The 17,379-nt window shown below is 34.7% G+C and overlaps 1 protein-coding gene across 1 annotated transcript in view; it reads right to left on the reverse strand.

Annotated features, from left to right (window-relative positions):
* MAN1A2 (mannosidase alpha class 1A member 2) overlaps positions 1-17,379 on the reverse strand; it is a 184,331-nt gene that overhangs the window by 84,398 nt on the left and 82,554 nt on the right. Inside the window, exon 6 of the mRNA XM_003793819.2 lies at positions 12,419-12,513. Within this exon, the coding sequence (XP_003793867.1) occupies positions 12,419-12,513 (95 nt within the window). The remainder of the gene's footprint in view (positions 1-12,418; positions 12,514-17,379) is intronic.

The raw sequence follows: 17,379 nt of genomic DNA on the forward strand, positions 1-17,379 counted from the left end.
TGATATTGGTCTATAATTTTCTTTTCTTGTCGGGTCTTTTCCTGGTTTGGGGATCAAGGTAATGTTTGCTTCATAAAATGTGTTGGGTAGTATTCCTTCTTTTTCTATATTTTGGAAAAGGTTGAGTAATATAGGCACTAGTTCCTCTTTAAAGGTTTGGTACAATCTGACTGACGTGAAGCCATCTGGTCCCGGGCTTTTCTTTTTAGGGAGATTTTGTATAGTTGATGCTATTTCAGAAGTTGATATAGGCCTTTCAACATTTCCACTTTCTTCTGGCTAAGTCTTGGAAGGTGGCATGCTTCCCAGTATTGGTCAATTTCTTCCAGATTTTCATATTTCTGACAATAAAGTTTCTTGTAATAATCATTAAGGATTTTTTGAATTTCTAAAGGGTCTGTTGTTATTTCGTCTTTGTCGTTTCTGATTGATGAAATTAGAGATTTTACTTTTTTTTTCTGGTTAGGTTGGCCAAAGGAAACCAACTTTTTGATTTATTGATCTGTTGTATAATCCTTTTATTATCAATTTCATTTAATTCTGCTCTAATTTTGGTTATTTCTTTCTTCTGCTGGGTTTGGGATTGGAATGTTTTTCCTTTTCCAGTTGCTTGAGATGTCCCATTAACTTGTTAACTTCTTCTCTTTATGTTCTCTTGAGGAAGGCTTACAGTGCTATAAATTTTCCTCTTAGGACTGCCTTAGCGGTATCCTAGAAGTTCTGATAATTCATGTCTTCATTATCGTTTTGTTCCAAAAATTTGGGCACATGCAGTATTCTCTAAGACTCATCATATTTTAGGACACAAAACATGTCTCAACAAACTAATAAAAATTAGAAATCATAATACATATCTTCTCTGATCAAAGTGGAATAAAACTAGAAGTAAACACCAAGATAAACACTCAAAGTGCTACACAAAGTCATGGAAATTGAACAATCTGCTGCCAAATGTTTGATTATTGGGTTAATAATAAAGTTAAGAAGAAACAGTAGATTCTTCAAAGTGAATGTCAAAGGAAACACAAGCTACCAAAATATACTGGATTCAGCAGAATCCATCCAAAGGGGAAAATTCATAGCCTTCAATGCCTACATCAAAAAGACAGGAAGATTACAAATTAACAAGCAAATGACTTATCTCAAGGAAGAAGAAAAGGAAGAGCAAACCAAACTCAAAGCCAGTAGAAGAATACAAATTACTAAGGTCAGAGTAGAATTAAACAAAATGAAAAACAAACATAAAAAGAAAAAAAATAAAAAGGAATGATGAAACAAAAAGTTGGTTTACTAAAAAGATAAATAAAATTGATAGACCTCTGGCTAGATTAATCAGGAACAGAAGAGAAAGGACCCAAATAAGCTCAATCAAAATGAAAAAAGAGATATACATTTGATATCACAGAAATATCAACAATCATCTATGAATACTATGAAAATCTATGTACAAAACCTCAAAAAGTAGAGGAAACAGACAAATTCCTGCAAACACACAACTTTCCAAGAGTTACTAGAGATGAGTTAATTAGCAATGAGTTAATTAATAATGACTCACTAGAGTCTTGGAAGAAAGAGAAATCATGAGCAGACCAAAAATGAACAAGATAGAATCAGTAATAAAAAATTCTCTAACAAAAAAAATCCTGGACCAGTTAGTTTCTGGTCCAAATTTTATCAGACCTACAAAGAAGAGCTGGTACTCACATTGTAGAAATTATTCCATAACATCGTAAAGGAGAGACTCCTCCCCAATTCATTCTACAAAACCAGTACCATCTTGATACTAAAGCTACAAAAGGACACAACAAATAAAACTACAGACCAATAGAGAATCCAGAAACAAAGTCACGTGTCTACAATGAACTTGTGTTTAACAAAGGGGCTAAGAACATACAGTAGAGAAAGGAGACTCTTCAATAAGTGGTGACGGGAAAACTGGATGTCCATGTGTACAAGAATAAAACTGGAACCATATGTCTCACCATACATAAAATTCAAAATGGATTAAAGACTTAGATCCTAAAACTATGAAACTACTAAAAGAAAACACTGAGAAAACAGATCAGGACACTGGTCTGGGCTTCATATGTAATAACCACAAAGCACAGGCAACCAAAATAAAATTGGACAAATGGGATCATATCAAGTAAAAAGATTCTAAACAGCAAAGGAAATAATCAATAAAAGGAAGAGATAACCCATAGAATGGGAAGAAATATTCATAATCTACCCATCTGACAAGGGATTAATTACAAGAATATAATAGAAAAATAAACAAATAATCCTATTAAAAATGGGCAAAGGAGCTGAATAGAAATTGCACAAGAGAAGACTTTCAAATGGGCAACAGATATATGAAAAAATGCTCAACATCATTAGTCATCAGAGAAATGCATATCGAACTACAATGACATATCATATTACCCTAGTTAAATTGACTTCCTCACACACAATAATGAATGCTGGTAAGGATGTGGAGAAAGGAGAACCTTCACACACTCACACTGTTAGTAGAAAATATAAATTAGTGCAACCACTATATAGAACAGTATAGAGGTTCCTCAAAAATGTAAAAATAAAACTACCATATAACCCAGAATTCCTAATGCTAGGTATATATTCAAAGAAGAGGAAATCAGTATATCAAAAAGATATCTATACTCACATGTTTATTGCAGTACTATTCATAACAAGCAAGATTTGGAACCAACCTAAGTGTCCATCAACATGAATGGATAAAGAAATTGTGATACATATACACAATTATGAATATTATACAGTCACACACACAAAAAAGAAATCCTTTCATGTGCAAGAATAGGCTTGGAACTGAAGAACATTATGTTAAGTGAAATAAGCCAACCACAAAAAGACAAATCTTGCATGTTCTCACTCATATGTGTAATTATGCTAAATATTAAAAACAGATGCTCTCACAGGAACAGAGAGTAGAGTGGTAGTTACCAGAGGCTGGGAAGGGGAATAGAAAGGCGATGGTTAATGGGTACAAAAGAATAGTAAGAAGTCAGATACAATGAACAATATCTGACAGCATAATAAAGTGACAATCAATAAGTTAGGGTATTCGTGAAAATAATGGAAAGATTGGAATTGGAATGTTCCTAACACAAAGAAATAATAAATGCCTGAAGTAATGCATACCCCCATTACCCTGATTTGATTAATGTACACTGTCCGCATGTATCAAAACATCACATGTAACTTATAAAGATATACAACCATATAACCATAATTACATTTTTTTTAAATTTTAAAACAAAGAATAGTTGGAAAATGAAGACCTCTCAACAAAGGAGAACTATAATCCCTACAGGCTAACATTACATAAAAAGCTAAACAAAGTTGCTCAAGCTGAAGGAAAGAGACAACATTAAAACTCAGATCTTCAAAAAGGAATGAAGAGCACTGAATATACTAAATAATTGGGTAAGCATACATTAAATTACTATTTTCCCCTCTTAATGTCATAGACATACATGGGACTGTTCAAAGCAAGTACTTTAAAATATATTTTGAGATGTATAGTGTTTTAGATACATAGGTATTATACTACTGAAGGGTGGGAAAGAGGGTGTACATGGGTGGGAATGGTTGCAATATTTCTATACTTTATGTGAAGTGGTACAATACCATCTCTAAGTCGATTGAAAACATTAATTATGAGGAAGAGCAAGATGGCGGCCGAGTAAAGGCTTCCTTGCAACTGCCCAAGGTGAGACTGGGGAAAGAAGATGCTAGGCATCTCTGGCTGGTGAGATATGCCCAGAAACATCCCTTTGGGGACATAGGGAATCAGTGAGAGACTTCTGGACCCCATGAGGAGGATAAAAGCAGTGGAGAACTGGCAAGTGGTTGAGTGTGTTTGTTTGGTCTAATCCCGCCACAGCTGTAAGTACAGCAGCAGTGAGATTGCAAACTGGAAAGGTCTTACCTGTGAGCTGTTCTGTTTTTTTTTGGACTTGGCACTCAGATGAACTACCTTGGGAGAACTCAGGCGAGAGTGTGGAGGACTTTAAGCATTGTCCAGGGCCCCAGACTGCGCCCCTGAGCCTGACAGAGCTAAAGGTGTTCAGCAGCTGTGGGTATCCAAAATTAAATCAGAGATCAATGAAATTGAAAACAAAAGAATCATTCAGAAAATTAATGAAATAAGGAGTTGGTTTTTTGAAAAAATAAATGAAATAGATAAATCTTTGGCAAGACTAACCAGAAATAGAAAACTAAAATATCTAGTAACCTCAATCAGAAATGATAAAGGAGAAATAACAACTGATGCCACAGACATACAAGAGACCATCTCTGAATACTACCAAAAACTCTATGCCCAGAAATTTGACAATGTGAAGGAAATGGATCAATATTTGGAATCACACCCTCCCCCTAGAATTAGCTAGGAAGAAACAGAGCTCCTGAACAGACCAATTTCAAGCACTGAGATCAAAGAAACAATAAAAAAATCTTCCAACAAAAAAATACCCTGGTCTGGATGGCTTCACACCAGAATTCTATCAAATCTTCAAAGAAGAGCTTATTCCCATACTGCAGAAATTATTCCAAAAAATTGAGGAGGAAGGAATCGTCCCCCAACATATTCTATGAAGCAAACATCACCCTGATACCAAAACCATGAAAGACCCAACTAAAAAGGAAAATTTCAGGCCAATTTCATTAATGAATATAGATGTAAAAATTCTCAACAAAATCCTAGCCAATAGATTACAGCTTATCATTAAAAAACTCATACATCATAATCAAGTAGGTTTCATTCCAGGGATACAAGGCTGGTTTAACATATGCAAGTCCATAAACATTATTCACCATATTAACAGAAGCAAAAACAAAGACCATATGATCCTCTCAATAGACACAGAAAAAGCATTCAATAAAATTCAGCATCCTTTTCTAATTAGCATACTGAAGACTATAGGCATAGGTGGCACATTTCTTTTTTTTTTTTCTTTTTCATTGAATGGTAAATATGTACATTAATGCACTTCTGGGGTACAGTCTGGTGTTTTCACACACAATCTGAAACACATTTCTTAAACTAATCAAAGCTATCTATGACAAACCCACAGCTAATATCTTACTGAATGGAGTAAAACTTAAAGCTTTTCCTCTTAGAACTGGAACCAGCCAAGGTTGTCCTCTGTCACCATTACTATTCAACATAGTGCTGGAAGTTCTAGCCAATACAATTAGACAAGAAAAGGAAATAAAGGGCATCCAAATGGGAGCAGAGGAGGTCAAACTCCGCCTCTTTGCTGATGATAGGATCTTATTCTTAGAGAACCCCAAAGACTCAATCACAAGCCTCCCAGAAGTCATCAAAAAATACAGTAATGTCTCAGGATATAAAATCACTGTCCACAATTCAGTAGCCTTTGTATATGCCAATGACAGCCAACATGAGAGGCTAATTAAGGACACAACTCCCTTCACCACAGCTTCAAAGAAAATGAAATACCTAGGAATATACCTAACAAAAGAGGTGAAGGACCTCTATAAAGAAAATTATGAAACTCTAAGAAAGGAAATAGCAGAGGATATTAACAAATGGAAGAACATACCATGCTCCTGGCTGGGAAGAATCAACATTGTTAAAATGTCTATACTTCCCAAAGCAATCTACCGATTCAATGCCATCCCTATTAAAATACCAACATCATACTTTCAAGACTTGGAAAAAATGTTCGATAAACCAAACAAGAACATATACTGGGGGAAAGAATCCCTATTCAATAAATGGTGCTAGGAGAACTGGATATCCACATGTAAAAGACTGAAACTGAACCCACACCTCTCTCTGCTCACAAAAATTGATTCAAGATGGATAAGGGAGTTAAATTTAAGGCTTGAAACAATAAAAATCCTCCAAGAAAGTATAGGAAAAACACTGGAAGATATTGGCCTGGGGAAAGACTTCATGAAGAAGATTGCCATGGCAATTGCAACAACAAAAATAAATAAATGCAACTTAATTAAACTTAAAAGCTTCTATACAGCTAAGGAGACAATAACCAAAGCAAACAGACTACCTACACAATTGGAAAGGATATTTGGATATTTGAATCAGACAAAAGCTTGATAACTATGATCTAAGAGAACTCAAATTAATCCACATGAAAAAAGCCAACAATCCCATATATCAATAGGCAAGAGACATGAATAGAATCTTCTGTAAAGAAGACAGACAAATGGCTAGCAAACGTATAAAGAAATGTTCATCATCCCTAATTATTAGAGAAATGCAAATCAAAATCACCCCGAGATACCATCTAACCCCAGCAAGAATGGCCCACATCACAAAATCTCAAAACTGCAGAATGCTGGCGTGGATGTAGAGAGAAGGAAACACTCTGACACTGCTGATGGGACTGCAAACTAATACAACCTTTTTGGAAAGACATTCGAGGACCCTCAAAGAACTCAAGCTATATCTCCCATTTGATTTTGCAATCCCATTACTGGGTGTCTACTGAGAAGGAAAAAAATCATTTTACTGTAAGGACACTTGCACTAGACTGTTTATTGCAGCTCAATTTATAATCGCCAAAATGTAGAAACAGCCTAAATGCCCATTAACCTAGGAATGAACTAACAAGCTGTGGTATATGTACACCATGGAATAGTACTCAGCCATTAAGAAATGGAGACTTTACAGCCTTTATATTAAGCTGGATGGAAGTGTAATACATTATTCTTAGTAAAGCATCACAAAGAATGGAGAAGCATGAATCCTATGTTCTCAATTTTGATCTGAGGACAATTAATGGCAATTAATGACAAGGTGGGGGTGGGAGAACAGAGAAAGAAGGAGGGAGGGGTGGGGGCAAAGAAGAGCAGAGAGAGGGAAGGAGGAGGGTGGGGTCTTGGTGTATGACACAACTTTGGGGGGCAAGACACAATTGTAAGAGGGACTTTACCTAACAAAAGCAATCAGTGTAACTTGGTTTCTTCTACTTTCAATGATGAAAGGAAAGGAAAGGAAAAGAAAAGGAAAAAGAAAAGGAAAGGAAAAGAAAAGAATTAATTATATGTAAAGTGATTCCTATAGCAACCACTAAAAAAAGCTAACAAATAAATTAAATTAAAAAGCTAATAAACTAAAATAGAATTCTAAAATATATTCTTAAATTCAAAAAATTTCAGAAAAAGAGAAGCAATAAAAATCCTAAATCAAACTGTATCAATAACTGCATTAATGTGAATGAACTAAACATTCCAACTAAAATCTAAACATTAGAAGACTGACAAAAGCAAAATCCAAAGGCTGTCTGCAAAAGCAGCACTATGTCAAAGTAATACAGTGAGGCTGGAAACAAATGGATAAAAAAAAGATAAATCATTAAAATAGTAAGCATAAGCAGGGTGAAGCAGCTACATTAGTATCTGCTAAATTTCAAGACAAAAATATTACACAGAAATGAAGAGAGACATAGCAGAATGATAAAAAGGGTCATCAGAAAGGAGTATTGTGAAAGTCTAAGTATCTGAAAGTAAAGCTACAAAATTGATGAAACAAAAAATTGACAGAAATAAGAGAGAAGACAATTCCACAATTGTACTTGGGATATTTTAACACCTGAGCTCAGAACTCATAAAACGATCTTACCAAAAACATCAACCACCTTAACCTAACAGATATATAGAGACCATTACACCCAACATCTGTAGAATATACAATCTTTTCAAGTGTATTTACCTAAAAGACTATAATGCTGAGCCATAAAGTTATAATACATTTTTAAAAATTAAAATTATGAAGAGTATTTTCAATAATTACAATAATTTCAAAAATTAAACTAGTAATCAAAACAAGTAAGATATCTTCAAACCTTCTAAAATTTGGTCATTGAAAAACATAGCTACAAACAACTAAGGTGTCAAAAAAAATCCTAAGGAAAATTAGAAAATATTTTGCACTAAATGATAATGAAAAAACAAAATATCTAAGGTGTAGCTACAGAAAGCAGTCCTTGGAAATTTATGGGTTTATAATAATCTATGCTTCCAATGTAATAAGCTAGAAAATTCCAAGTAAGGAAAGGGAAGAAAGTAATGGGGAAAAAAAAAGCAGAAATTTACAAAACAAACAATAATGAAAATTAACAAGGGCAAAAATTGTTTTTGAAAACATTAATGAAATTGATAAATGCCTAGTTATACTAAAGAGGAGGGAGGGAAGGAGAGAGAGAGGGAGGGAGAAAGAATGCATAATTTACCAGCATCAAGAATGAAAAAGGGGTTATTACTACTGAAGTTAGAAACATGAAAGGAATAAGAAAATAACATTAACAAGTTTACACCATATTTGATAATTTAGGTGAAATGGAGAAATTTCTCAAAAATACAATTAACTACAACTGACAAAGATGAAAATAAAATCTGAATACTCATATGTATTAATGATATATAATACATACACACATATTAAAAAATTAAATTTGTTATTAGAAACCTCCCCACAAAAAAAATTTCTGGCCCAGATAGTTGTATAGGTGAAGCTATCAAACATTTAAGAACTAAGTAAAAATAGTACTTAACAAATTATTTCAGAAAATAATAATTTTAATAATATTAATAAATCTCACTTTATGAGATCTGATAACTCATACCAAAATATGACAAAGCCAATACAAAAAATGAAAGTTTTTACCTATACTCACCATAAACACAGTTCTACACAGTATTAGGAAATCAAATACAACAAAATATAAAGACGATAATACATTATGGCCAAGGAAAACAACATTGATTCAGTATTTAAAAATCTTACAAGTAATTTTCCGTATTAGGAGAATAAAAGTGAAAAACCCTATGATTACCTCCACAGATAAAAAAAAAATCAGACAACATTCGACATTCATTCATGAAATCAACTCTCAGTAAAACAGAAGAGAATTCCTTCAATCTCATAAAGGCAATTAATGAAAACTCCACAACTAACACAATACTTGAAATTTTTTTTAAGGAGTATTTTAAAAGCTTTAAATAAATATGAAAGAACATAAAAAAGGTGAAGACAATTTTTTTAACCAAGATTATAACCCACAAGTTATAAAGATATATTTGAATATATAAGAGTTTAATCCTTATGAATGACAACAGACCATTCATAGAACAGGGAGAGAAGAATTAATTCCATAACCTAGAAAGCACTTTACAAATTAATTAGAAAAAGATAAATAACTGAAGCGATATTAGAAACAGACAATTCACAAAACAGCAAATCTACAGATCCAAAAAATTCACGAAAAGGATGCTCAAATTTACTAGCCAGCAAATACAAATTAAAATAACAATGTGTAACATTTTATAGATACCAGTCTGTCAAAAATTAAAAAAGAACTTATACCTTTTATATGAAAGCTATAACCTAATAACAGTCTAAGAATACGGGGAAGGGGAAGGGAGAGGGGAGGGGGGAATGGGTGGAGGAAGGAGGATTGGAGGGATCACTTCTGAGGTTTATCTTATAAGGGTACAAGTGACTCTTTCTAAGAGTAGAATGTGAAAGTTTTAAAACAATAACTAAGAAAATGACATGAAGGCTATGTTAACCAGTTTGATGGAAGTGTTTCGGATTGCATGTGAAAACCCCACACTGTACCCCAGAAGTGCATTAATGTACATAGTTATCATTCAATTAAAAAAAAAAAAGAACTTATACCTGCAGGCAGTTAAGTTCTCTTAGACATTGTTGTTGAAAATGTGATGTACTATACACATTTTTGGAACATGCTTTGGCAGTACATGTAAGTATAAAATTAAATATAAAAATATATATCCCTATGATGCAGCAATCCCACCCACATATGGGAATCTGTGCTACAGAAATAAAAAATGGGCAGCGCCTATAGCTCCATATGCGGAGGTGTGGGGTTCAAACCCAGCCCTGGCCAAAAACTGCAAAAAAACAAAAAAAAAAAGAAAAAGAAATAAAAAAGGTAAATGCTCTTTGATCCAGCAATCATATTTACAAGAATCATTTCCAGAGAAATAAAATTCCACTAAATATTGTAACAGAAGTGCCACTGTAGCAATGTTTGTGGTGGGAAAATAATGGAAATAAATACCAATGATATAAAAATGAATAAAGAAATTATGGTATAACTAACCTATGTCTCAGTATGTAATTATCACAAAAATTAACAAAGAACTCTATTGGATGACCTGCAACACTATTTCCATGAGGTATTACTGAATGAGAAAAAATAAGTAGCAGAAAAATAAGCCATTAAACCAGTAAAACAGTCAGGTGGGAGGGCTCACACCTGTAATCCCAGCACTCTGGGAGGCCAAGGCCAGAGGACTGCTTGAGCTCAGAAGTTCAAGCCCAGCCTAAGCAAGAGTGAGACCCTGTCTCTACTAAAAATACAAAAATTAGCTGGGCATTGTGAGAGGCACCTATAGTTCCAGGTACTAGGGAGGCTAAAGCAAGAGGATCACTGGAACTCAGGAGTTTGAGGTTCCTGTGAGCTATGACACCACATTACTCTACCCAGGGCAACAGAATGAGACTATCTCAAAAAACAAAAACAAAAACACCAACACTAAACCAAATAAACTGTTTTACGAAGCTCTAACAGGTATATCTGCTTTTGCTTCTGTATGCTATATCACACTGTAGAAGATGAATATCGCAGACTGTTAAATGGGCGGGCTTTCAGGCAGCATGATTTGGGGAAGGCCTATATGTGGGAAACGTGTAGACCCTAGCCAACAAGAGGGGAAAGAAAAAACCTTTAAAATTATGTACATGATTACATTTACAATGTAAAAACACAAGTAAAATTATGTAATTGTATAAAAATATTCACAGAAACTAAATGAAAATTCAACTCATAAAATGCTCAAGATATGGTCCTTGAAAACCTTTCTACTTTAATCTCCATCTTAGATTTGAAGTTTTGCAATTTAACATTAGTTTTTTTCAGTTCTTTTCCTCTGTGTAGACAACAACAACAAAAGACCTCAAGTTTCTCTTCTTACCACAATTAAGTTTTCATTATTATCTAAGAAGGCCATGACTCTGACAGTGATGGTGAAGGAAATAGCAGACAAGTGTCATGAAATTAGGAAGAGAGAACAAATATGTATACAGCATCACTAGGCACATCCTTTAGTGAAGGTTGCCCTCAAACTTGAGCCAGTTTTTTCCTTACAAAGGAGGTAATCTGCATTATAAATAGTGCATGAAATCAGAGAATAGTAAAGTTAGATTTAAAGTTCAGTATTAAATTTGAGTTCTCAATATAAATCTAAACTCTATAAAGTATTTCATTAGAAAGAATCATATGTACTCAGAAATAATTGGGAGCTAAATGATGGGCACACATGGACACAAAGAGATGTAAAGGACACTGGAAACCAAGAAGGGGGAAGTGTGGGCAGAATATGCTAGTGTTTTCATGACGCACACTAGCGTCTGACTTCAGCATTAAAGGTATCCATGTAACAGAAACATTTGTGCTCCCTTAATATTTTAAAATTTAAAACAAGAAAAAAAAAGGACTAACATAGATGATTTGTTTTTCAAATGAAGTTGTCACAGATTCACATCTCTAGAAAAATAAATGCTCCTAACTTTTATTCTAAATGGTCTAAGTGCAAGGAGAACAGCAAATTTCCACCTAATATCAATCTCCAACATTAAGATGAGTAATAAACTTTATCAGAAGAAAAAACGAGCAGCAAGAATTTCAGTCAGCAGGTTTAAATGCTAGTTATAAGAAATTTTTTGACATTACTCAAATATATATATTTATATGATTTATAAAGTTTTCCAAAGAAAATACTTCATCTAAATAAAAACCAATGTTTTCTATTAGAATAAAAACAGAATGGAAAGAACAATACTTCAGAATTCACTGAGAACCTCAAAAGCGCAGCTACTGTAACAAAAACCCAACAGTCAACATCGTGAATTGTATCTTCCCTTAGTATGATGAGACATTCAGCAATGGTGAGCCCTAATTTGGAGGCATAATATTGTTCATTTTCACTTAGAGGATACAAAAAGCAAAGGAAAGTGCTTTGAACCCTTCACAGCACCAAGTGGAAATAAATAAGCAAATTTGAAGAAATAAATATTGTATAACTATACAGGTGAGGACAAGAAATCTAGACTTAAGAGAAACAAGTAGTAGAAGTTGTAATGAAGTTAAGGCAAGTGACCAGTTTCAAAGTAAAGGATATATTTTAAAAATCAAATATTTAAATTAAAAAAATGCTTCTGTGTAAGTACAGAGAAAACCAATTTAAGTCCTAAAAAGCATGGTTAGGGTGAATCATTAGAAACTTCTGAGACTAAAAAGATCAAAATAGCAGTTAACTTAATTCTTTTTTAATTTTAATTCCTAGAATAGGAATACCCACATAAAATACAGTTTACCTTTTCAGGTTCACCATTGCCCAGGGAATCCCAGTCGGTGTGTTAAAAGCAGGAAGGAGTTTCTCTGCTAATTGCACTGCTTTAATCTTGAATATCTGAGATAAAAACATGAATATTCATAAATTATAGCCACTGATAGAATTTACATCTTGCTACTGCTGACAGTATGTATACCACAATGTACTGGGTACATGGAAGCATGGCTGGGAAACATCTCACTGGTACCACGAACGGACAGCAATCAGAAAATGTCTGCAAACAGGACACTGAGGAAAGCTAGCAAACATGCAAACACCTGAAACTACAATTAACTGAAAAGAGAAGACATGGTCTTGGTTTGAATATTATCTGTATCTTCAGCTGGTAAAAATAAGAGAAAACACTAGGCTATGGGGAATTTCGTCCCAAATATACAAGTTTATTAATTCAAAACATTAAAAGATGTAACCCAATTTGGATAAATGCCCTTGAATCACTGTAAACATGCTAATGTCTCAACATTCTCCATCAAGGTTTAGCCAAATTATAAAAAGGAAAGAAAATATTTGAGTTCACATTCCAAGTTTACTTTGAGAGTTATACATGCACATGTTTCACCTCTTAGTCCCAATAGCTTTTTTGGTATTCAAAACAATAAATTGCCTAAACATTAGAGGTTTCCAAACTTTTCAAGTCATGCACTATTGTCAAGATGTAGACAGCAAAATTTCTACTATTTTCTTAGCATATCCCAATAGATTGGTTTGTGTACTCCACTTACTTTAGAGCCCACTGACTTAGACTCTAAACTAAGAACAGGGGTGGGGGGATCCTAACATTCTATTAGGAAAAGTTGCAGTCTCTTGTATGCTTCAAGCATATCCCCTCTCCAATGGCTTCCAGATTGGTTACTTAATGTTCTACCTGTGATAAAATATTATTAGAGTCCTCTAATAATAATTAGTTGAAGCTGTGATCTGGAACAAGTTAAGTTTTGAGTTGAGATTATCTTAAACAAAACATACCAACATCATTGGGGGCAGAAGAGAAGACACATGCAAGTAGACCAATATGACATTAAGATGTTCCAAGGTTCCTTAAATGAGGCAAAAGCTACTTAGCAAAACTTTTAATTAGCTATACTCACAGAAGGTCAGATAATTAAAGTTGGTGAACCCATCCTAGAAAAAGTGCTATATACTTCATTGCTGAATATCACTATGGTTACCTTCAGCATACTTACTCCCTTTGGGAAGCTATGCATTGATACAAACACTTAATCCACCCTTCAAAGCAATTTTGGAACTCTTTTTCTGAAATGGCCATCAGAGCTATGGTTTTACAAGCTCTGACAATTAAGTTCATAAACTCATCCTAGAAAAGCGTCTCACTGCTGAAAATTACTATGGCTGCCTTGGAAGTACTCCCCCTGGCCATCTGGTGACTATTGTGATATTCAGTGATGAGGTAAACAGCACACTGATACTTTTATTTTCATTTTTTATTATGAATGTAGCAGATACTCAAAAACCATTCAAATTAGCCAGGCATCGTGGCTCACACCTATAATTCTGGCACTCTGGGAAGCTGAGGCGGTGGATAGCCTGAGTTCACAAGTTCGAGACCAGCCTGAGCAAAAGCTGAGACCCATGTTTCTAGTAAAAATAGAAAAACTGAGGCAAGAGAATGGCTTGAGCCCAAGAGTTGGAGGTGGCTGTGAGCTGTGATGCACCAGCATTCTACTCAGGGCAACAGCTTGAGACTCTGTCTCAAAAAAAAAAAAAAAAATTAAATAAAAAAACATAAAATAAAATTCAAATCCCCTTTTTTGGGGGGGTTATCCTTAGTATTCATTTTTATTCTTTATTAAATCATAACTGTGTCCATTAATGCATTTATGAGGTACAATGTGCTGATTTGATATATAATTGGAATGCTTACATCTAATTGATTAACATAACCATTTCCTCACTTACTTATTTGTTGTGATAAGACAGTCATACTCTATTCTTAATAGTTTAGAAATGCATCATTGTGTTATGCACATTAGGTTAGGTGTCCCCAGGTACCCTCCCTCCTCCCAGCCTCTCCCCTCCTCTTCCCTCTCCTTCATCTTTTCTCACTATTTCTGGGCTACAGTTATGTTATACCATTCCTATGAATGTGTGGGTGATTACATACTGATGTCATAGTAGAGTTGAATACAATGGAAGCTTTTTTTCCCCATTCTTGAGATACTTTACTAAGAAGAATATGTTCCAGCTCCATCCATGTAAACATAAAAGATGTGAAGTCTCCATCTTTTTATGGCTGCATAGTATATTCCGTGGTACACATATACCTACAATTTGTTAATCCATTCATGGATCAATGGTCACTTGGGCTGCTTCCATGACTTGGCAATTATGAAATGGGCTGCAGTAAATATTCTGGTACAAATGTCTTTGTTGTAAAATGTTTTTTGATCATCTGGGTAAATACCTAATACAGGGATTGCAGGATGAAATGGTAGGTCCACTTTTAGTTCCTTGAATATTGTCTGAACTTCTTTCCAAAAAGGCCATATTAGCTTGCATTCCCACCAGCAGTGCAGAAGTACTCCCTTGTCTCCGCATCCACGCCAACATCTGTAGTTTTGGGATTTTGTTCTGTGGGCTAATCTTACTGGAGCTAGATGATATCTCAAAGTGGTTTTGATGAATCATTTCTCTGATGATTAAAGATGATGAACATTTTTTCAAATCCCCTTTCAACATACTTTCATCTATTGCAGAGAATGGAAAACTATATATAACATTCCCAGATACCATTCCAGCTAAGGGTCTACATATGACCAAGGCACTGCCAAAAATAAATAAATATGAGATCTTTGGAAGCAAGAAATGAGTGAGCCAAAGCAGTGATGGGAGGCTCCACATGATGGGAGGCTGCTAGCCTTGTAAGCACTCTGGTGGAGGAGGTATTTGGTTTTCCTGTAGTTCTAGTGAGCAGTCTCTGGCTTCACAGATGCCAGGTGGGCAATGAAGGCAATGAAGTTGGTCCTGAGTCAGTCATGGTATGTTTGGGCATTTCTCCTGGCTTCATGGTTCCAACCTGTGTAACAAAAGTACCTCACTTCCCAGGCCTCCTAAAGATTCTGTCAGTATCCTTCAATAATAAATCACTAGCTAAAATGATGTTGTGTTCTGCAAGTAAGACCCTTGACTAATAAAATGATAAAAGTGAATCAATTATTCAAATATTTAAGAGTCTCAATACTATTTAAATGAAGATTTTCAAAACATTTCATTTATCTACAGAAAAAAACTTACATGTATTCAGTGTTCAGCAAATAAAATCTCCCAGTTACTTTTATCAGATAAAATTATAGGTAATGAAAGTAGGCTAAAACTGGTCCTAGGCTAAAAAGAATTAGGGAAGAATTGACCTTAGGTGTGGAAGAACTGAAGAAATAGAATTAAACAGATAACAAGAAGATGATGAGAGTTACGAGACTGTTACACCTGCTAATAGTACTCCCCTCAGAGGCCATGCATCAATGCCAGTGCCTAGTCTACTCTTCAAAGCAATATTGCAACTTTTTCTGGAATGGTCATCAAAGCTCCTTGATATTCTGGATGTCAAAAAAAGACCTTCCTTTCAATTTTTCCTTTATCATCATGTTAAAAAAAATAAAAGTCTTTGGGGGCCAGATCATGTGACTAGGAAAGGTGTTCCAATACGGTTATTTGTTTACGGACTAAAAACTCCCTCACACACTGTGTCATGTGACTTGGTACCCTGCCATGAAGCAAGAGCCACACCAAGATTTTTAGTTAAGATTTTCCTGTTTCTCTACTGATTTTTCACTTGGTCTGCCTTGCTTCTCACAGTTAGCGGACAATTTTGACTCACAATTCAACAAATTTTTACAATGTCTTCATTAGTTCTGGCCACTCTTAACCCTCTGCATCAATGACGCTTTCCTTCTCATCAGAAATATGTTTAATCCATTTATATACTGCTGTTCTCTTCATGGCATTATCCCCATAAACTTGGATGAACATATCCCTGATTTCACTTCCATTCTTGCCATGTTTAACAAAAATTTACAAATGTTTGTTGCTCTAATGCAAGCTCCCAAGAGTGTACAAAAACATGCAACAATAATGAATACCACTCAGCAAGACACAGCCACTCATCAACAGGAACACAACTGTGAGACACTGATAGAGCAAGGTGTGAAACCTTACCTTGTTTGTACAGTGCTGCCAATGTAAGCTCACTGTGGCAAGTTCACAAACTTAATTGTCAGTACTGGTGAAATTCTTGTCAACTAATTCTAGTATTTGAGCTGGCTCAGAACAGGTCACCAATTTGTTACTTTTTTTAAATGTATGGATCACATTTTCCCTGTTTTTTCAGACACTGAGTAATTATGAATTGTATCCTGGTCACTGTAAATGGTTATGTTTGAAGGCTACTGATTCTGTTACATTCTCTAAGGGGTGCTCACTTTTGTTTTAAAAAGCACTTAGCTTGTCTAAACTCAAAATCCCAATCAGTCATCCCCTACCAGCAGCTGGACAGCTGGGATGCTTAGTGTTTGTCCTGCTCATGCACAGTTCAAGGTTCAGCCAGAGAAATGGGCAAAGTTACGTGCAGAATTGAGGACTTCTCCTCTCTAGCTCCCTCGTCCTAGATTTTACTCCTAAATTTCTAGCTACTGTGGCAAATCCAAACTTGTTTTCTGATTCATCAAATCAGTAATCATACCACAAGCATCAACTATGAACTGTTATTTATCAGCACTGTGACTTTTAATATATGTGAATGTGTTCAAATATATTCCTCATTTATGAGGAAAATGTTGAAAAGTATACTTAAAAATATTTCTGTATCAACATAGCTTAGTGGAATGTTTCACCCAATTACCAGCACACCTACAGACAAACAAATTTTCCAAGAAAATATAATAGCAGCAATCTCTATAGCAAAATCAG

This window comes from Otolemur garnettii, unplaced genomic scaffold (assembly GCF_000181295.1).
Source record: "Otolemur garnettii isolate 467f Iridium unplaced genomic scaffold, OtoGar3 scaffold00073, whole genome shotgun sequence".
Lineage (NCBI taxonomy): Eukaryota > Metazoa > Chordata > Mammalia > Primates > Galagidae > Otolemur > Otolemur garnettii.